The sequence below is a fragment of the Siphateles boraxobius genome, unplaced genomic scaffold (genome assembly GCF_051911475.1).
Source record: "Siphateles boraxobius isolate OS27281-9 unplaced genomic scaffold, OSU_SipBor_1 12, whole genome shotgun sequence".
NCBI classification, from domain to species: Eukaryota; Metazoa; Chordata; class Actinopteri; order Cypriniformes; family Leuciscidae; genus Siphateles; species Siphateles boraxobius.
Genome location: NW_027508722.1, coordinates 34,955,001 through 34,976,460, shown reverse-complemented (window position 1 = coordinate 34,976,460; position 21,460 = coordinate 34,955,001). Strand labels below are relative to the sequence as shown.

The window sequence follows — 21,460 nt, the reverse complement described above, 5'->3', positions numbered from 1 at the left end:
GTTAAATATGGTTAATATCTAAATGTAACTTTATATAAATTCACAACAACATATCAGTCTCCTGTATATAAAAGCCTATTATGGTATTAGACTACATAGCCTATAATAAAAGATAATGAATTTCAAACCTGAACCAAACATTTTTATTCAAAGATCAACAGTCTGTCATTAGTCTTTAGTCTACCACAAAAAAGCGGCGTGTTGGGGTTCCGGTACACCAGCATGTCAACGAAACGAATTAATAAAAATTAGCTGATACAAATGTAAATTTGCACCTACGGTATCTTTGTAGAATTTCAAAAAAAGAAACAAAAAAGATGCTGCAGCCAATGAGCAGCCGGCGGGGTCTGACTGCAGGACGACTCAACCTCCACACACAGTTTTTAATGTTTTATCAGACAAGAACTACGATTTTGCTTTAGTATAATTTTTGGGACAATTAGGGCCGGATTTGGGATTCGAAACAACAGCTTAGATTTCGGGATTTCTGGTCACCCTAGGCTACAGTTATTAATGTGTGAGTTTCTAGCGTTGATTTAATGATGTTTTTTCGTCGTATATCCTTCTCCCCCTACTGGACGCATCAGGAACCACAGGGGTGTAAAACTGTTTATCTACCGGCTCCAGGTCTGCAGACTCCCCACAGCAAGGCAAATCCATTTACCACTTACGCTAATTATATGAGCACAAACTCGTGAATTTATAATTAAAGCATCCAGAAAACAGTGAATGGTTACAGACAGACAGACTGATCGTGGGATGGTGGAGCGTCTGATCATGTTAAATAAGGTTTCTCTCTTTCACTGTCTGTTTGCTCTTAATCTGTGACTCTTGTAGATGATGATCTAAACAGCGGCTTTATGGAAGATGGTGAATAAACTATTTAAGCAACAACATCTTTATGATTCACTTTATGGACTGATTAGGAAGAAAATATAAGCGTGCTTTATAAAAATACACAAACAACAATATTAATGATTAAAAAAATATTGAGAGAGTGGAGACGAGAACAGATAAATTATTTCATCAAAATAATTTCTAATTATTATTGATGAATGTCAACAAAATTGATATTGAGTTCATATTTGTGTGCATTTTCTTCACTGTTGTGTGTGTGTTTGAGCAGCTGCAGTTTCAGTTCAGTCACTGTGACTCTGACTGACGGAGGTTTTTGTACGACTCTTTATCACTGTGTGAACACATATTTACTGTTGACGACGTGGAAACTCTGACAGTAATAATGTCCAGCATCTTCAGTCTGGACTCCACTGATGGTCAGAGTGAAATCACTGTTAGATCCACTGCCACTGAATCTAGATGGAGTTCCTGACTCGAGGTCTTTTACATTACGAATCAGGAGTTTAGGAGCTTCTCCAGGTTTCTGTAAGTACCAGAATAAACGATTTCCACTGTACACATCTGTGCTGGTTTTACATTTGATTGTCACAGTTTGTCCTGGTTGTTCTGCTGTTATTGAGGGACTCTGAGTGACGGTGATCTGTCCTCTACACTCTGAAACACACAACAAGAAAATACACTCAAAACTTTGACAATATACTTGAAGAAATGAATTCATATCAAACTTGTGCTCCACAAACCTTGAGCAAACGCTGTGAGAGTCCAGATGAAGATGATGATGAAGGTCATGTTGATGAAGATTGTTGTGTGTGTCAGTGATGAAGTGTTAAACTCACAGCACTATAAACACTCTCACACACTGAAGATCTGATCAATATGCAAACACACTCCACATCATTTCCCTGAAGACAGAAGAAACACTGTTATTATGTTTGTGCAACAGCTTTGTATAGATGTTTATTTACTTGTTGCATTATTTTGGGCTGTGCTAAAAAAAAACTTAAAAAACAATAATGAGTGATATCATTAATAGACACTAAATGTTTGTGAATGATTGTAATAGTTGAGAACAGCTGCATTCAGCAGTGTGAGACGGGGATGAAAGTTACACCTGTTGTTTGAGTATCAGTAACTTAGTGGTTGTTTGTACTTTATCTCACAAAATTTGATACATGTTAAATACATTTTTCTGCTACAAATTTCCTCACTTGGACATGTACAACACAATCACAGATTATGTGAGTTATTGTGAAACACAAAGAGTTCTGTTGCAAACTACACACTATTGTTGTAACACAGGCTGGGATAGATGTAACAATGAGAGATAATTTGCTGAAATAAGATCCACACAATCTACACTGTAAAAACTAAAGGTTAATATTATAAAAGTTAATATTACACTACACAGTATGCATATTGTAGCCTATGTTATTATTATTTTTTTTCGTTATAACATGACTTTAAGCTCTTACATAGTATTATTGCCGTTTTTCGTTCTAAATGTTCGGCCAATTATTTTTTCCCCTGTATGACTGCTTTTTGTCCGCTATCTGCGACTAACGACACCAATATGGCCATATAGCCAGCCAATTTCTTAGTAGTCGGTTGTGATACTCTTTCTAACTTTCTATGTTCTTTCCAATACTTTTTGGGAAAGTTATTAATATTTTCAGATATTAACCGGCGCGCTCGGCTTCAAGACGCAGCGTAAGCCTGGTCCATCCATCCTGTGACGCAGTCACTTACAGGAAGTATGCTGTGTTATATAAAGGCCTACATTGTAGCGCACATGTTTACTTGGGCTATCCCAACTACAGTGTGAATTTAAAATACTACAAAGTGTTAAACTAGGGTGACCATACGTCCTCTTTTTCCCGGACATGTCCTTTTTTTCGGACCTAAAGAAAATGCGACCGGGCGGGACGCCACTCATTGTGTGCTTTTTTTTCATTGCTTTAGATCCCTCCTTAAAAAAAAAAGTTTTATCTAGACAACTCTATAAAGATAAAAAGTTAAAAAAGATAACTACTCAATAAGATAGTAAGTTATTACTATAGTCAGTTGAGTTACTTTCAGATCGCCACTTGCCCATTAAATAAAATGACGGTTGGTTGAGACTTTATTCCTTTTTAATAAACTTTAACTTATTACTTTTTAAATGACACATAGTAGTAAAAGGACATTTTAAATGGAGGTCATTTACCACAATACATGGCAATTGCAGAAGCTCTATATTATAATAATAATAATATAAATAATAAAAAATATAATAATATATATTTATATTGATAAACAGATGTCCATACTTTCATTGTTACTGCACCTTATTACATGGCTTGGTTGAATTCTAATGTAGAATGTGGTGTGTTATTTCTTGATAACAGACCGCTGCTAAGTATAACACGCCGTTGCCATGAAAAACACAGCGTTGCCATGGACGCAGGATTCTAACCGTAGATACAGAACAGACTATTTTCTTTAGCGGAAGCAATACAATCGTTTTTAAATCAATAAACTCCTTTTTAAATCAATATTTTGTGTCAAATTATTGATTTATTTGGTAGGTAGCCATGTAATAAGCGGGATAATGCGAGGCGGTTGTTATAGCGAATAACTTACAACCCCTTCAGGCTGATTCAAGCTCCGCTTCACGTCGGGGTCATAATCAGCCTGTCGGGGTTGTATTCACTATAACAACCGCCTCGCTCTACATTATCCCTTACATATGAGGTGTTGGTGTGATTTTAACTTTTCTTTTTCTTTATTAATTTTTAGATTGCTCAGGACTTTGGTATTTTATACCCACATGCCAAAGATAAACTTTTTGAAATTTGGGGACATGCATCTCAGCGAATCCTTTCATATTGCAGGACTGAGAAGAGAGCCTTGGATCTTCTTCCTGTTCAGACTAACATTTCTTCTGGTGAGAAAATCCTGCACAACAGCTCTGTACTTTCATGTCAAGTTATAATATTTTGTCTATAATATAATGCACTTGTTTAAAGATTAATCCATTGTTCTTTCTGTTTTATGTAAAGACACTCTTGGAGATGTTGCTTTAAAAACCCTGCCAGCTATCTTTCCTCCATAGAGTGCCAAAGTTATGACGTCACTTTGTAGGCCAAAACGCGTAAGTGAGTTAGCATTTTAGCACTTCCGGTTCTCTCGCCCTAAAGTCTATGGGTTTTTTGAATGGGTTTTTGCTAAATCGCCTGAAATAAGGTCTGTGGAAATAAGGTCTGTGGTTAACAAGGCCTCTAAATATTTTCACGTTTTGATCTATGACATAAAAGTTATAGCCCCCAGTTAGAGCCTGCTTGTGGTTTTTTAAACTTTATTGTGTTTGCTTGTGGTTTTTAAAACTTTATATAGGCTTCAGAATGTATACATTTTGGATTAACTTGTAGAGATTATCTTGATAGACAAAACGTGTAAGGGTCACAACTCTTTGTTGAACACAGATCTTATTTTTTGCGATTTTCCAAAAGTCTATGGGGAAAATGCATAGCTTTTCGATCGAGGGAACCCATGCACCGCTAACTTCCGAGTTGTCCTACAAATTGACGTCATAACTATCGGCACTCTAACGTTCAGTATGTCGTACCACAAGGCTCAGTACTAGGACCGCTGCTGTTCACCCTGTACTTGCTACCATTAGTAGATATCATTAGGAAACATGGAATTAGTTTTCACTGTTATGCTGATGATACTCAGCTCTATATTTCCTCAAAACCTAACGAAACTTACCAATTCACAAAATTAACCGAATGCATAGCTGAAATAAAAAATCGGATGACTAGTAATTTCCTACTACTAAATTCTGAAAAAACACAGATTCTAATTATTGGACAAAAAACTTCCACACGCAATATCCAATAATACTGTATAACTGTCGTAATGTGGGTTTTGTGTCTTGTCTTGTTTTGTCATGTTCAGTGGTTCCCTGTCTTGTTTATTAGTGATCCCAGGTGTTTCTCGTTCTCCACGCCCCCTGGTTATCCTGTTAGCTCATTTGTACTTCATTATTTAAGCCCTGTGTTTCTGCCCTGTCCTTGTGAGTTGTTGCATGAATGTATGTATGCTAACGTTGGTGATTCCTGGTAACCTGTTCCCGAGTCCTTGTAACCTGTTCCTGTCTGAGTTTATAGTTTGTTAATAAAGCCACACTGCATTTGGATCCAGCCTCCTCCGTATCTACATCACCAGCATTACAGGACGTTACAGAACAACTCACCTCAACATGGATCCAGCAGTCGCTCCAGCAGTCTCTGCTATAGTCGTCAACAACCGGGCCCTGAGAAAATATCTCTCGGTAATGTTTCAAGAGAACCAGTCCGTCCAAAGCTACGCTAACGACTTCCTCTCCATTTGCCATCTAGGAACGCTCGATGAAATCCAGCTCATAGGCCTGTTTCGGAACGGGCTGGATTACCGGATCGCTCGATGGATGCCGAGTGACATTACCGATTGGACTCTGGACCGGTACATTGCTGAGGCTTGCTTCGTGGACAGTCCCATATCCACGTTCCCGTCCTATCCGGCCGAGCCAGCTCCTCACTGCAGCTTTGCCAAACCCGCGACTCACGTATGCCCACTCGAGCCCATATTCCGCACTGGTCCTGTTGGATTTGCCAATCCGGAGACCGCGGAGGTTTCGCCGAATCCCGAGTCAAGTACTGAGTCAAGTGAATCTAGCCCTGAGTCAAGTGAATCTAGCCCTGAGTCAAGTGAATCTAGCCCTGAGTCAAGTGAATCTAGCCCTGAGTCAAGTGAATCTAGCCCTGAGTCAAGTGAATCTAGCCCTGAGTCAAGTGAATCTAGCCCTGAGTCAAGTGAATCTAGCCCTGAGTCAAGTACTGAGTCAAGCACCGAGTCAAGTGAGTCAAGCACCGAGTCAAGTGAGTCAAGCGCCGAGTCAAGTGAGTCAAGCGCCGAGTCAAGTGAGTCAAGCGCCGAGTCAAGTGAGTCAAGCGCCGAGTCAAGTGAGTCAAGCGCCGAGTCAAGTGAGTCAAGCGCCGAGTCAAGTGAGTCAAGCGCCGAGTCAAGTGAGTCAAGCGCCGAGTCAAGTGAGTCAAGCGCCGAGTCAAGTGAGTCAAGTGCCGAGTCAAGTGCCGAGTCAAGTGCCGAGTCAAGTGCCGAGTCAAGTGCCGAGTCAAGTGCCGAGTCAAGTGCCGAGTCAAGTGCCGAGTCAAGTGCCGAGTCAAGTGCCGAGTCAAGTGCCGAGTCAAGTGCCGAGTCAAGTGCCGAGTCAAGTGCCGAGTCAAGTGCCGAGTCAAGTGCCGAGTCAAGTGCCGAGTCAAGTGCCGCCGAGTCAAGTGCCGAGTCAAGTGCCGCCGAGTCAAGTGCCGAGTCAAGTGCCGCCGAGTCAAGTGCCGAGTCAAGTGCCGCCGAGTCAAGTGCCGAGTCAAGTGCCGCCGAGTCAAGTGCCGAGTCAAGTGCCGCCGAGTCAAGTGCCGAGTCAAGTGCCGCCGAGTCAAGTGCCGAGTCAAGTGCCGCCGAGTCAAGTGCCGAGTCAAGTGCCGCCGAGTCAAGTGCCGAGTCAAGTGCCGCCGAGTCAAGTGCCGAGTCAAGTGCCGCCGAGTCAAGTGAGTCTACTGAGTCAAGTGAGTCTACTGAGTCAAGTGAGTCTACTGAGTCAAGTGAGTCTACTGAGTCAAGTGAGTCTACTGAGTCAAGTCCAGTGAAGCGCCGTCGCAGAAGGAGAAGGAGGACTCGCTCGGCTCGTCAGGCTCCAGTGAGCGTACCCAGACTTTTCGCCCTGCCGGCCCCGCCTCTGCGCCTCGCCCTGCCTGCGCCCTTCAAGCTCCGGAAGGCCTTTCCTGAACCCGTGGATTTCCCCAAGTATTTTTTGGGGGGGGGCCAAGGGTCCGGTGAGGAGACCATGAGGGCTGCGCCGCCACGGTCGTCTGCAGGGGCTTCACCACCCTGGCCTTCGCCTCGTCCGGCTCCGCCCTGGACGCCCGAGGGTCCGACAGCTCCGCCCTGGACGCCCGAGGGTCCGACAGCTCCGCCGTGGCCACGCCGTCATCCAGCTCCGCCGTGGCCACGCCCGCATCCAGCTCCGCCGTGGCCACGCCCGCATCCAGCTCCGCCGTGGTCTCCTGATCTGTCAGGTCTGCCCACGCTCCACGGCCCAGGCCCGCCTTGCCTAGGTCCAGATCCTGTTCCCCTGTATGGGCCTGGCCCCCCATCCCCCCCCAAGACCGCCCTCCTGGACTTTTTTGGTGTTATTGGGCGTCAGGAGCCGCCCTTAAGGGGGGGGTTATGTCGTAATGTGGGTTTTGTGTCTTGTCTTGTTTTGTCATGTTCAGTGGTTCCCTGTCTTGTTTATTAGTGATCCCAGGTGTTTCTCGTTCTCCACGCCCCCTGGTTATCCTGTTAGCTCATTTGTACTTCATTATTTAAGCCCTGTGTTTCTGCCCTGTCCTTGTGAGTTGTTGCATGAATGTATGTATGCTAACGTTGGTGATTCCTGGTAACCTGTTCCCGAGTCCTTGTAACCTGTTCCTGTCTGAGTTTATAGTTTGTTAATAAAGCCACACTGCATTTGGATCCAGCCTCCTCCGTTTCTACATCACCAGCATTACAGGACGTTACAATAACACTTGATGGCTGCTCTGTTAAGTCTTCGTCGTCAGTTAGGAACCTGGGTGTGCTCTTTGATACCAATCTCTCATTTGAAAGTCACGTGTCTAGTATCTGTAAAAGCGCATTTTTCCATCTTAAAAATATATCTAAATTACGTCACATGCTCTCATTGACAAATGCGGAAACAATTAGTTAATGCGTTCATAACCTCAAGGCTAGATTATTGTAATGCTCTACTGGGTGGTTTCCCTGTACGCTTAATAAACAAACTACAGCTGGTCCAAAACGCAGCCGTTAGAGTTCTTACCAGAACCAGGAAGCATGACCATATTAGCCCGGTTCTGTCAACACTGCATTGGCTCCCTATTAAACATCATATACATTTTAAAATATTGCTGATTACTTACAAAGCACTAAATGGCTTTGCTCCCCTGTATTTGAGCGAGCTCTTAACGCATTATAGTCCTTCACGTCTATTGCGATCTCAAAATTCTGGCCAGTTGATAATACCTAGAATATCAAAATCAACTGCTGGCGGTAGATCCTTTTACTACTTGGCACCAAAACTTTGGAACAATCTTCCTAACATGTTCCGGGAAGCAGACACAGTCTGTCAGTTCAAATCTAGACTAAAAACACATCTCTTTGGCTTAGCATTCACATAACACATTATAGACTTCTATAATTCAATGTTAGGCTGCATAGTTTAGATCAGCCGGAACCGGGAACACTTCCGATAAATCCTGATGTACTTAGTACTTCATAAGAAGGATGGCGTCTACGCTAATATTAGTCTCTCTGTTTATCCCAAGGTTTACCAAAAACTGCCATATCCAGGCCGTATCCAGATCTGAGGAAGGACCATCACATGGACACGATGACAACACATCCCTGAAGTGCCAGCCTCATCAACACTGTGAAGGCCTCATGGACACCTCAACAAACTCATCTCCATACCGGCGTGATGACTCCGACCACTAATCAGATTAACTGAATAAATATTGTGAAAGTTCTGATCCAATCTGACTTCTGACCTATTATGCCGCCTAAATCATAATCATACACTGTTCGTTTGTTGGCCAAAGGAGGACTATCCCCCTGACTGAGCCTGGGTTCTCCCAAGGTTTTTCTCTCCACTCGTTCACCTGATGGAGTTTTGGTTCCTTGCCACTGTCGCCTTTTTTTGCCTTTATTCGCCATTAGCTTTTGGCTTGCTTAGTTGGGGACATTTAACATTTAATTTTGAATTTAACATACTATTATACTATTACAACTTTACTTTCCTGTTATCTCTGTAAAGCTGCTTTGAAACAATTTGTATTGTGAAAAGCGGTATATAAATAAAGGTGACTTGACTTGACTACAACTGTTTATTTGTGTTTTTGTGTTCCATGTTTCTTAGAACTTAAAACATAACTCTAAATTAATTTTAACATTAATATTCTGTGCCTGGAGGTGTTCCCTCAACACGTCGCCTTATGAGGCAGTTTATAATTGCATTACTTTTTTTATTTTATTTATTGAAACAATTTCTTACCTTTAGGTAAGTACATCAAAACAATTGCAACAATTACTTTTGAATGCAATGTCTAATTGAATGTAAATAAAGCATTGTTAATATACTTAAGTTGTGAGTTATTTATTTACATGGCAATAATAGTAATTATAATTAATATTAATAATAGGTTGATTAAAGCATTTTGGCCAAATAACCCAACATATTAGTTTTTTGTAACCCAATTTATTGGGTAAAACTAGTTACCTAATTTATTGGGTTAAAATAACCCAACAATAGGTCGGTGCTATATCAACCCAACATTGGGTTAGCTGTTGGGTCGTTTTTAACCCAACTTTTTTAAGTGAGTATGATTATGCGGGCAATATCGATGTGATTGCAAATACGTCTTTCTTTCCAGCTCCGAAAATATAAAATCCCGGCCGGTCCATTTCCCAAATCCATTCGACTTGCCTTACACTATACATTAACAAAACCTATTTCTCCTGAAATCCATGTCATGTTTTCCCTATACCTTTAGTAGTTCGTGCACCGTCAGTGAGTTAGGAAAAAACAAACAGAAGAAGAGTTAGGAGCGCGAAATCTGACAGGATTTGGCAAATACCTATGAATGGTAAATAACCTGTATTTGGCAGACATAATCCCTTAGATAACGACCAGGTGAATTTTACACGAATTTCGAATTGTAGAATTTGTGCATTTCGACTGTAATACTATACAGCTTGTATGAATGGGAGGGACTATTGACAAGCTAGCCGACAGCTATTAAGTTAGCTAACGTTCATTTTGAAAATAGGACCTACTGTATGAGCCTACATTGGCCTACAAACTGTATTTATTATAATATGTGGCTTGAGCACTTCAGCGAGTTTATTTTTAAACTGACAAGTTACTTAATTTTGTTTAAATTTGTACAAAATAAACAGCATTTTCCCTCATTAGTACATAACTGTTTTACTATCATTGCTCAAGACTTGATATTAGAATATTGTTCTCCTGTAACAGTAATTTAATCAAAATGTTTATAGCCACTATATGTTTATAGAAGAATATAAGAGAGAGATCACTGGCCGCTTTGTTGTCAATTCAGGCTTGTAATTGATGCCGATGCTGTAATCATTACAGGGTGAGTATACGTTGGTTTGACGATCAGGGGCCGTATTCACAAAGAATTTTATTTTACCACTAGGAGTACTCCTAAATCCCATTAAAATATTTTAGCTAGGAGTTTTCTCTTAAAAGTTATTCACAACGCCTTTCAGACCTACTCTTAGGCCGTGTGTCCACCAAAGCGTTTTTAGTCGGCTGAAAACGCTGGACGCTCTGCTGAAAACGCCTAGCTGTGGGCGCTTGAGAGCGTTTTGGCAGCGCTGCGTTTTTTCAGTTGAGACGATTCGTTGCTATGATACAGAATATACGCAGCACAGTTTACTTGTAACTGATTTCGCAGATAATTTTGTTTCATACTAAAAATGTATTTTTCATCCATTTTGTTCGGTTAGCTCTGCTGGTTGACGTCGTTGTACAGAAAGGATGTTGTGACAGTTGGTCGTGTGGTATTTGTCCCGCCCCTCCTCCACTGTGATTGGACGTCTGGGTAAAAAGTGACAGTGATGAGCGCAGCGTTTTACCCAAAGTTGAACATTTTTCAACTCTCGGCGACCAGTAAAAACGCCGGGCGCTCAGCGCTTCAGCGTGAAAAAAACGCCGAACGCTCAGCGCTTGAGCGTTAAATACTCGCTCAGCGCCTCGCTACGCTCATGGCGTTTAAAAAACTCGGCGCTCCCATTGAAAACAATTAGAATTTTACGCCAGGAGCGTGAAAAAACGCTTTGGTGGACACACGGCCTTAGTAAGGAAAAATGACAACTCCTAAACTAAGAGTGAGTCTTCGTTGCTATGGATGACGTCAATTCTCATGCACGAGTTTCCACGCAATGATCACGGTGATTGGTTGTTAGATGACAGGGCCATCAAGCGGAACATAACACAGACGCAACAAATCATGGAATTACGACGTCTAAATATGTCTGTGTCCTACACAAAATAATAATAGTAATGTCATCGAAATGCATATATAATGACATGTTTGTGCAGGCCCCAGTGAAGTGTAATTCTAAAAAGGCAGAAAGAGAGAGAAAAGTGGTGAATTCAATTAAATTAAATTAAGGTAGCCTAATACCCTAATGAAACCGCCACTTGCCTAATAATGAAAAACGACACTTGCATTAACACTTGCTTGGTTAATTGACATCCTATTAGTATAGAAGCTTGTTTCCGCCACTGAATAAAAATAAATTAAAATAATTGCGACTTTTTATCTCACAATTGCGAGATATGAAGTCAGAATTGTGAGAAATAAAGTCGCAGTTGTGAGATAAAAAGTCGCAATTAGCTTTTTTATTTTTCATTCTGTGGCGGAAACAACCTTCCATAGCCTAAATAGACTACTTAAAGCAAGTAAATGTTGCTCCTATTGAAGTAATGTAATAGTTGAATGACGGTGGATTATGAACTCGCCAAAACGAAAAAGAAAGCCCAACTGGACGCAGGATCAGTTACTGCTGCTGGCCCAGTTGGTGCTGAAAAAATAAAAGGGAAATTCGACACTGGGATATCAAGTAAAACTAAGCGTGAGACATAGGAGAAGATTTGTTTGCAGATCAATGCAGCATTCCCGCTTGTGTCGCAGACGACTGCGAGGCGGTGATATGCGCTACAATCCTTTGTGAATAGGTCTTAGTGAGTTAGGACTCCTCTCGACTTCTTTTAAGCTGTCCCAGACTTAGGTGCTACTTTTAGGGGTAAAATGCTTCGTGAATTACTTTTAGTGAAAAAAATTAGGAGTCCTAAAGTTAGGAGTGACACGCCCATTATTTTTAGGAGTTGCTACTAAATTCGCCAGTTAGGAGCTACTTTTAGCCTTAAAATTCTTTGTGAATACGGCCCCAGATGTAATAAAATTCCTTGTTGTGTTATACAATTACAAACATTCGGACTCTGACTTTTATTTTATTTTTATTAAAAAAATGTGTGCATGCGCCAACACAAAAAGTCCCACAAGCCCCCCCAGATTATTATTATCCTATTATTATTATTATACTTAATATATATATATATATATATATATATATATATATATATATATATATATATATATATATATATATATATATATATATATATTCATAAATATTTCATAAATTATACTTCTGATTCAGTATACATAGGCTTACATTTATTTAGTATAGGCCTATTTTATTGATTAATTTAAACCTTAAACAACAACAATAAATAGTAGTCTAATAGTATAGCTAATATTAATAATATGAAGCATCAGAAGAAGAAGAAGAAGCAGGAGAAGGAGAACAGTTTTATTCTGTCACGAAACTGCTGCTATTCCTCTGCTGTCATCGCTTCAGTGAACCTCGCGTTACTCGCGCGCAACAAACATCAGCTGATCATCATCGGATTTGAAAGTAACGGCTCCTCTCGTCAAAGCTTCAGTGATTGTTCGGCACTCCGTTACAAGGTTTGTAAACTTTGGTTTGTCAATGAAATATACATACAGAGTCTACTCTCTATATATTCAAACACATACAAACTATTTATTTATTTATTTAATTAGTCGTGTTTACAGTGTTCACCACTCGTTTATTGCATAGTAGTATGTGTATGAATGTTTTAGCCGCGATAATCTAGTTAATGAAGTAAGTTAACGTTAATGAACAAATGGAAATTATTGACTTATTGTCTTAGATTTTTTTTAGTCATTCAATTCAATGTATTCTGTACCACTGTGTCTTCAAATTGCTGATATAACTAATTAATAGCTCATTCATGCTGTCGTCATTGTTATGAATAACAACGTTATCGTTAACGTTAGTTTGATATTTTTTTGTTTATTTACTACAGGTGCCCTCATTCTCTTTTATTGGCCAATAAATATTATGTTGTGAATGGATATAAGCAGCTTTGTTCTTTTGTTTCCCCAGAATAACCACTGCATTTCTAAAATCATCTGAACATTTCAGAGGCAACATTGAATTACAGTAAGTTACCTGAACCACATGCAAGTACTTTATTACTGTTAATTTTTCTGTGTGAAATTGTATTGTTTGACTGAAAATCTTCCCTCATGCTGTCAAATCTCATTCATGTCACTCAGAAAAATATCATCACTGTCACGGATGGAACAGGAGTCAGACCGGTGGTAAGTGAAGAGGTTTTAATTCACAGGTTTTGCAGAAGCAGACAGAGATATGGTGAGTATGAAGACAGATGATACTTGTAACTTAGCTGAGGAATTAACTAGAGTCTCTTTTGCAGATGCAGGCGAAGGATCCCAGGAACGGATGCAGACGGAAGGCAGAAGACTGATGATGAAGGCTGAAGGCAAGGCTTGTGTAATGTCCAACGGAAGGCAGGTAAGTAGCGGGTAAGTATTGCGAGAGAGTCTGTGGGTCATGTGTAGACAAGACCAGACAATCGGTGTGTGAAAGGGAGCTGAATATAAAGGGATGGTGATCAGTATTCAGGTGATAGTGAACGAGAGGGAGGAGTGAGTGAAGCTGGTGGATTCCTGACAATGTGACACACAATGTTTGTTTTGGGATTTTATACAAAGTTTTACCCTCAATTTCTAATGTTGCCGTCTTAAATTGCAGTGAATTCCTGCAGTTCTTGTGTTTCTTCACATCTGATCTTTGATGCTTTAAAACAAAGTGAGTTTCAGTGAAGTTGATCATGAAAATGAATTCAAATATAACTTCAATATGACTTTCATCGCTTTGGTGATCACAGATTAACTTTTTGAAAGTTTAATGCTGATAAAGTGAATCAAGTACAAACATTATAGAGAAACACTAGCTCTTCTATTTCTAATCTGCTGTTTCTTTTTGATTCTTATTTGTTTTTTTCAGTAGATTCTTGTTTGCAAAACTGATCAATGACCTGAAATAAAAAAAATTAAATAATTGTTCATTATATGTTCATTTTTTAATTTTCTGTTTTTTTGTTCAATAAAACTGGATTTTGTGACTTCTGAGAGTTGTTAAATTTACACTTAAACAGTCTTTAAGTTTCTGTGATGCTTGATTGAGTTTTTCTGGCAGTTTGAAACTCAATGATGTTTCCTTTTTAAATTATTTCATAATTAATCAGCATATATACCAGAATGTGAACTGTATTCTGTGTTTGTGAGCATTAATGTGTTTATGGAATAATGGTGTGATTTTCTCTGACTGTTTTCTTCTTCAGTGAGCAGTGTGTTGTTTGCCTAGACTGGCACATACTAGACTGTCTGTGTGTGATTTTATTAAAATTCAGTCAAATTAAATACAATTATAACTTTGTTTTTGTGTACTTTTTTTGTGTGATTCACTGGATCAGGGCTTTAGCTCACATTTGATAAATAAACTTCAGTCAGTGGAGCATGAAAACACCTGCAGAAACATGATGAAACAAGAACATGCGGACAAATTATAGATATAGTGTTAGATAAATATAAGATTAAGAGTGTTATAGATTAAAGTATTTAGCATGTAAAAAGCTGAAATGAAAGTTTTATATTTAATTTAATATCCATGAAAATCCTCACCATTGAGTGTGTGTGTGTTTGAGCAGCTGCAGTTTCAGTTCAGTCACTGTGACTCTGACTGACGGAGGTTTTTGTACGACTCTTTATCACTGTGTGAACACATATTTACTGTTGATCAAGTGTCGACTCTGACAGTAATAATGTCCAGCATCTTCAGTCTGGACTCCACTGATGGTCAGAGTGAAATCTGTTCCACCAGAACTTCCTTTCCCACTGAATCGACTGAAACTCCCACTATAGCGTTCATCTACCCGCTTAATGATGAGTTTAGGAGCTTCTCCGTGTTTCTGCTGATACCAAGCTAAACCCCAGCTATTTATCCCAGGATCAGTTTTACAGTTTATAGTGGCTTCTTGTCCTTCAGAAACAGTCACAACTTCAGGCTGAGTCACAGTGATTCCTCTGGATGCTGTTGACAACAACATTATATGAGTTTCATCAAATGAAATGAACATTAAAGACTCAGAAATGACGAGCTTTGACTTCTGTTACCTGGAATAAAAGCTGTCAGAATCCAGATGAAGCCGCTGAAGAGATTCATGGTGTTTGATGGGTTTGTACCGTGGTAAACAGCCGTGTGTTATAAAGTGTGTGAGTCTGAAGGCTATAAACACTCGGAGAGCTGAAACACTTGCCGATGCAAAGTGACTCTCTGAGCAAAAACCAGCTGGAGGAAAACACACATGAACATGAACATGCAGACGAAACTCATCCAGTTTATGGCCTTCAATGTGTTTTATTCTCATTATCCGATGGAGTGTTTTCACTTTAAAATCATTTCTTCTTTATTCTGCATGAACTCCATGAGAGGTCAGAGGTCATCAAAACTTATTATAATGCTTTGAGAAACACACGATCATTCAGAAACTCCCAGTTAATATGTGTAATGATCAGTACAGAGTACAATGATCAGAGTCTTTCTGATTATATTATTTATTTAGATTTAATAGTTTTCATGCATTTAGAGACGATGAGGCTGTTTTTGTGAAAGTCACTTCAGTTCAATAATCATGATGTTGAGAAGATCTGCTGTTGAGTCTCATATCAGTGTGTGTGTGTGTGTGTGTGTGTTTATGCGGTGTCGCTCTGGGACGAGTGAAAATGGGGGGGGGGGGGGGGATAGTATCACACTATACTCACTACAAAAAACTACACCACTGAGTTAAAGGTATTTTTCAAGTTGAAAAAAATCTACATTTGAACATAGTAGTATACTTCAAGTGCAAAATAATATATAAACTATAAGTGTAATGTTATGTTGCAGTTTAAACTATACTAAACCAGTAATTTACTGAGAGTACACTTCAGTGTGTACTTTCTTAAACTAAAAAATGTACTGCTTGTATTAAAATAGTAAACTATTAGTATCCTATAAGTTCACTTGTAGTACAGATTCATTACAAATGAGAAACCTAGTTGTGTACCTTTTATAGACACTTAGAGTTTTATATACTAAAAGTGGACCAATTTAGTCCCAAGCAGTGTTGAACTAGTACACTACAAGTTTACTTCAAGTACACATTGATATTAGAGCATAAGAATATACTTGAACATTACTTAAGTATACTTCATAAAATGAACTTGAACTATACTTCTTTTTCGTAAGGGTTAGATAAATATAAGATTAAGAGTGTTATAGATTAAACTATTTAGCATGTAAAAAAATAAACGAAAGCTGTTGAGTGTGTGTGTGTGTGTGTGTGTGTGTGTGTGTGTGTGTGTGTGTGTGTGTGTGTGTGTGTGTGTGTGTGTGTGTGTGTGTGTGTGTGAGTGTTTGAGCAGCTGCAGTTTCAGTTCAGTCACTGTGACTCTGACTGACGGAGGTTTTTGTACGACTCTTTATCACTGTGTGAACACCGAATCACCACTGTCGGTTTCATGATAACTCAGACAGTAATAATGTCCAGCATCTTCAGTCTGGACTCCACTGATGGTCAGAGTGAAATCACTGTTAGATCCACTGCCACTGAATCTAGATGGAGTTCCTGACTCGAGGGTGTTTGCGTAATAAATCAGGAGTTTAGGAGCTTCTCCAGGTTTCTGTAAGTACCAGCTGAAATAGTATATAGTCCCCAAAAGATCATACACATCTGTGCTGGTTTTACATTTGATTGTCACAGTTTGTCCTGGTTGTTCTGCTGTTATTGAGGGACTCTGAGTGACGGTGATCTGTCCTCTACACTCTGAAACACACAACAAGAAAATACACTCAAAACTTTGACAATATACTTGAAGAAATGAATTAATATCAAACTTGTGCTCCACAAACCTTGAGCAAACGCTGTGAGAGTCCAGATGAAGATGATGATGAAGGTCATGTTGATGGAGATTGTTGTGTGTGTCAGTGATGAAGTGTTAAACTCACAGCACTATAAACACTCTCACACACTGAAGATCTGATCAATATGCAAACACACTCCACATCATTTCCCTGAAGACAGTCACTCATTAACAGACACAAAACACAATTACTGAAGTGAGAACATCTAGTAAAATCAGTCTTATTCATAACATTCAATCTTCTAATATCCAAATTGTTAAAAATTGGATCATTAAATTCTGAATAAATCTACAAGACCAACTTTAGTATATTAATCTGAATATCTACTGTGAGGATCATCACACACACGAGTCTCTGTCAATCACTGAATAACTGAGTTTGATTGTGAGTCACACATGATATGAACATGTTAACTTTAATAAATTCAGTTAGTAATTCAGTAATCTTTATTCGTTCTGTCAGTAATGATGATCTTCATAAAGCCGGTGAAGTCAGTGAGTTTCTGCAGTGAGTTTGTGTGTTTGTTGTTGATCAGTATTTTTTCAATCTTCTAATAGCCAAACTGCTAAAAATTATATAATTCAATTCAGTTCTGAATACATCTACAAGACCAACATTAGTATATTAACCTGAATATATGCTATCTTTACTGTAGTTGGAGTGAAACGTCGCAGTTAATCCCCAAATTTGACACCAAATCCATGTGTGTTCCTGCAGTTTATGAACAGACATGAGGATCATCACACACTTTGCTTAATGGATGTGCACTTTTTCCCAGAGTCCTTTATCCAAACCTCCTGTTCCTCGACAAGTTGTGAACTCCCTGTATCTATATCTCAATGCAAACTCCTATTGTAAGTTAATTCCCCACATTGGGGATGTTTTGTCTTGGTCTGAGTATTTAATGAAAATGCCTCAAGAGGCTCGGGGGATTCTGTAAGATCGGCCCGTGATGTTGAACGTCCTCGAGACACTCATCATGTATTGTTCTAATGTCAGGAAGCCTATGCATCTTTTACTCTTTATCGCTGAGCATTTGATGTTTTGTATTGATTATATTTGAATTGATTAAGTAATTGGCCTGATGCATTTACCTGACTAATAATTAATTGTTACATTTGGATTTATTCTGACTTACTCTGAAATTATGAACTCTATAGATTACATTAAGTCCATAACAGCACAATTCTACGCTCAGGTTAGTAACGGACTGGCATTCAGCCGATATGTGGAGCAGAGGAGCACGACTGAAGTTTCAGAGATACGACTAACACATCAGCATTAGTCATGTACACTTATAATACTTATAATAATGGGTTTTCTGTTTAAAACAACAGTGTTGTTAGACCAATCTAAACAGGGTGAGCCTCAACCTCTTATTATTGTATAGTATTATTCTAATGAAGTGTACGTGGGAAACCACGACATAATTAGACAAAGTTACCATTAGAAGTAGTTAAGTTGGTCAGTTTAGTTCTGTGGTATCTAATGGTCGTGGCCTCTGGTTAGATATAATCTTACGTTTATTAAGCGTCTTCAGATCTATGGGGACTAAATATCTGATTAAACTGATCAAGCTGGACATATTTAAGATGCGGGTGATTCAGTTTAGAAAGAAGAATATATGAAATCATAAATGCAGAAAATCTAAAAGCAAAATGTGGTGAAGGATTGAAGAATATCCACTGAAGTGAAAATCAAAAGTGACTGAATTTCTACATGAAGGATGTAATAGGAAACAGGAGACAAATATGATTTCTGAAAAATCACAATCAAAAAGGTAAAAAACTGATGAATCTCAAGAAAGTGATGTTCAATAAGATCATATTGAGTCGTTTCTTCACTGTTGTGTGTGTGTGTGTGTGTGTGTGTGTGTGTGTGTGTGTGTGTGTGTGTGTGTGTGTGTGTGTGTGTGTGTGTGTGTGTGTGTGTGTGTGTGTGTGTGTGTGTGTGTGTGTGTGTTTGAGCAGCTGCAGTTTCAGTTCAGTCACTGTGACTCTGACTGACGGAGGTTTTTGTACGACTCTTTATCACTGTGTGCACACATATTTACTGTTGATGTAGTGATAACTCTGACAGTAATAATGTCCAGCATCTTCAGTCTGGACTCCACTGATGGTCAGAGTGAAATCACTGTTAGATCCACTGCCACTGAATCTAGATGTTCCTGACTGGAGTTTTTTTACATAACGAATCAGGAGTTTAGGAGTTTCTCCAGGTTTCTGTAAGTACCAGAATCAGTGGCGGTTCTAGACCATTTCAACTGGGGGGGCCAAGCTGGGGCCAGTTGTACTGTTAGAGGGGCCAGTTACATTTAGACCTTATTGTTGTCATATCATTTTCTGCACTGCACTGCAGGCATTAACAGGCAAAATACCATGTTTATAATCATTCAACAATGCATTTGCATTTCCATTATATTTTTACATTTGCATTACATATTCAGTATTAGTCACAGTAACTGTAATTGACATGATGTCCTTCTTTCTCTCCATTTTGGTGAGTACTATAGAGCAAAAGCAATGGGGACCAAGAAGCGTATTAATTCATTTACTGAAAATAACTGACTTGCTAGTTAACTACGTCTAACCGTTTACAGGGTTCCTGCACACTTTTTAAAGTCAAATTAAAGGCTTTTTAAGACCTGAAGAAATCAAAATTCATACCGTACATTAGGGGTGTGCAATATTGACAAAAATATATCTCAATATTTTCAATGTTTTGTTGATAATTAGATGATATTTTACTGATTGTGTTTTTGTGCTGGTGCCATGGCTGGTTTAGGCCTGTTGTTGACAGCAGACTTACAAAGATATTCATATTTTTTAATATTCTATGCAGTGGTCAGTTAACAGCAGGGACCGAAATTAATTTTTTTATTCATTTTTTATTAATTTAATTTGCCACCTTAAATTGATTTCCAGGGGCATTTTCACCTATATATAGACATTCTTTCTAAACTTATTTAGAGTTATGAATCACCTTTTATGTCAAATACTAACATTCAAATTATACAGTAATTATACTTATTTATACAATAATACTTAATTATACAGTACCACTGTTACCAGTCAAATGAAATAATTTAATCAATATCCATCTTTGCAGTGCAGAGGTGACACAGAAGCGGCATTAATTTATTTACACTCCATTTATAATTGCATAAATAAAGCTATGAGATTTTTTTTTAAATCAATATTTAAATATGAAATGATTTCTAATTGTAATGTTCTAATTAAAGGGTACTTTAAATATGAAACTAAAACCGCCAGTAGGCGGCGACAAGTCACGGTCTTCATAAGTGAGTTGAGGGATTCATTCATTCAACCGATTCGTTCAAACGGCTGATTCATTCGGGAAAGGAGCAAGTGATTCCTTCAAAACGCGGATTTCAGTCAATAAATCATCGCTGTCTGTTGCATTGAGACTCTGCTACGGTTTCATTTTGAAATTCTAGTCGGCGAAATAAAGGGAAAACAAACAATATTGACAATATTGTGTCTAAAAAGTAACTCCCAATGTTCACTTATTGTTAATTTAACTGTTGTAAAACATCAATATCACAGTTGCAATTGTGCACGGGAAAACGGCACTCTTGCTGATCTGATATTCTAATATAAGAGCATAATATGATATAAATATAAGACATAAACTAATTTGGGGACATAGCCTATGATCCGCACACAGCAGTGAAAGGACGAGAGATAAACGCGATGTCAGCTCACAGTGCCTCGTATACAGTTAAAACATTGATTACAATATCATAATAGACAATGCATATCGCACACCCCATACGCACATAAAGAATGAACTTGCAACTGACCAGCTTTCTCCACCTCTCCTCTCTCGCGTGCAGGAGACAGACGTTATTCTGCCGCGATTCCCGCGAATGTGATGTGAATTGTCACGTGAACAAGCAAATCCACAAAGATAGAATAATAAAAAAAATAATATGCATACAACGATAACAACGATAGCAAAAAAACAGTTTTGTAAAAATTATTTCACACTCCACATTTAGGGGGGCCACAAGGGGGGCCAAGCTTGTTGTCACAGGGGCACGGGCCCCCCTCTAGAACCGCCACTGACCAGAATAAACCTTCATTCCCACTATCCCATCTCCTCACATCTGTGCTGGTTTTACATTTGATTGTCACAGTTTGTCCTGGTTGTTCTGCTGTTATTGAGGGACTCTGAGTGATGGTGATCTGTCCTCTACACTCTGAAACACACAACAAGAAAATACACTCAAAACTTTGACAATATACTTGAAGAAATGAATTAATATCAAACTTGTGCTCCACAAACCTTGAGCAAACGCTGTGAGAGTCCAGATGAAGATGATGATGAAGGTCATGTTGATGAAGATTGTTGTGTGTGTCAGTGATGAAGTGTTAAACTCACAGCACTATAAACACTCTCACACACTGAAGATCTGATCAATATGCAAACACACTCCACATCATTTCCCTGAAGACAGTCACTCATTAACAGACACAAAACACAATTACTGAAGTGAGAACATCTAGTAAAATCAGTCTTATTCATAACATTCAATCTTCTAATATCCAAATTGTTAAAAATTGGATCATTAAATTCTGAATAAATCTACAAGACC

At 38.9% G+C, this 21,460-nt stretch overlaps 1 pseudogene and 3 gene segments (V, D, J or C); all 4 read right to left on the bottom strand.

Moving 5' to 3' along the window:
* Nucleotides 1–1,105: 1,105 nt before the first annotated feature.
* Nucleotides 1,106–1,746, bottom strand: LOC143714279 (Ig kappa chain V region K29-213-like). The segment is given in 2 exon segments: nucleotides 1,106–1,512; nucleotides 1,599–1,746. Coding segments are annotated over 2 exon segments (375 nt in total).
* Nucleotides 1,747–14,471: 12,725 nt separating this feature from the next.
* On the bottom strand, nucleotides 14,472–15,185 carry LOC143714272 (putative non-functional immunoglobulin kappa variable 6D-41). The segment is given in 2 exon segments: nucleotides 14,472–14,970; nucleotides 15,054–15,185. Coding segments are annotated over 2 exon segments (372 nt in total).
* A 1,056-nt stretch (nucleotides 15,186–16,241) lies between these two features.
* LOC143714266 (Ig kappa chain V region 4135-like) lies at nucleotides 16,242–16,890 on the bottom strand. The segment is given in 2 exon segments: nucleotides 16,242–16,744; nucleotides 16,831–16,890. Coding segments are annotated over 2 exon segments (390 nt in total).
* Nucleotides 16,891–18,503: 1,613 nt separating this feature from the next.
* LOC143728638 (Ig kappa chain V region 3368 pseudogene) overlaps nucleotides 18,504–21,460 on the bottom strand; it is a 2,964-nt pseudogene continuing 7 nt past the window's right edge. Inside the window, exons 1-3 of the transcript XR_013199855.1 lie at nucleotides 21,151–21,460; nucleotides 20,932–21,064; nucleotides 18,504–19,074 (exon numbers count right to left, since the gene is read on the bottom strand). The exon at nucleotides 21,151–21,460 is cut by the window's right edge and continues 7 nt beyond it. The product of XR_013199855.1 is annotated as an Ig kappa chain V region 3368 pseudogene (transcript). The remainder of the gene's footprint in view (nucleotides 19,075–20,931; nucleotides 21,065–21,150) is intronic.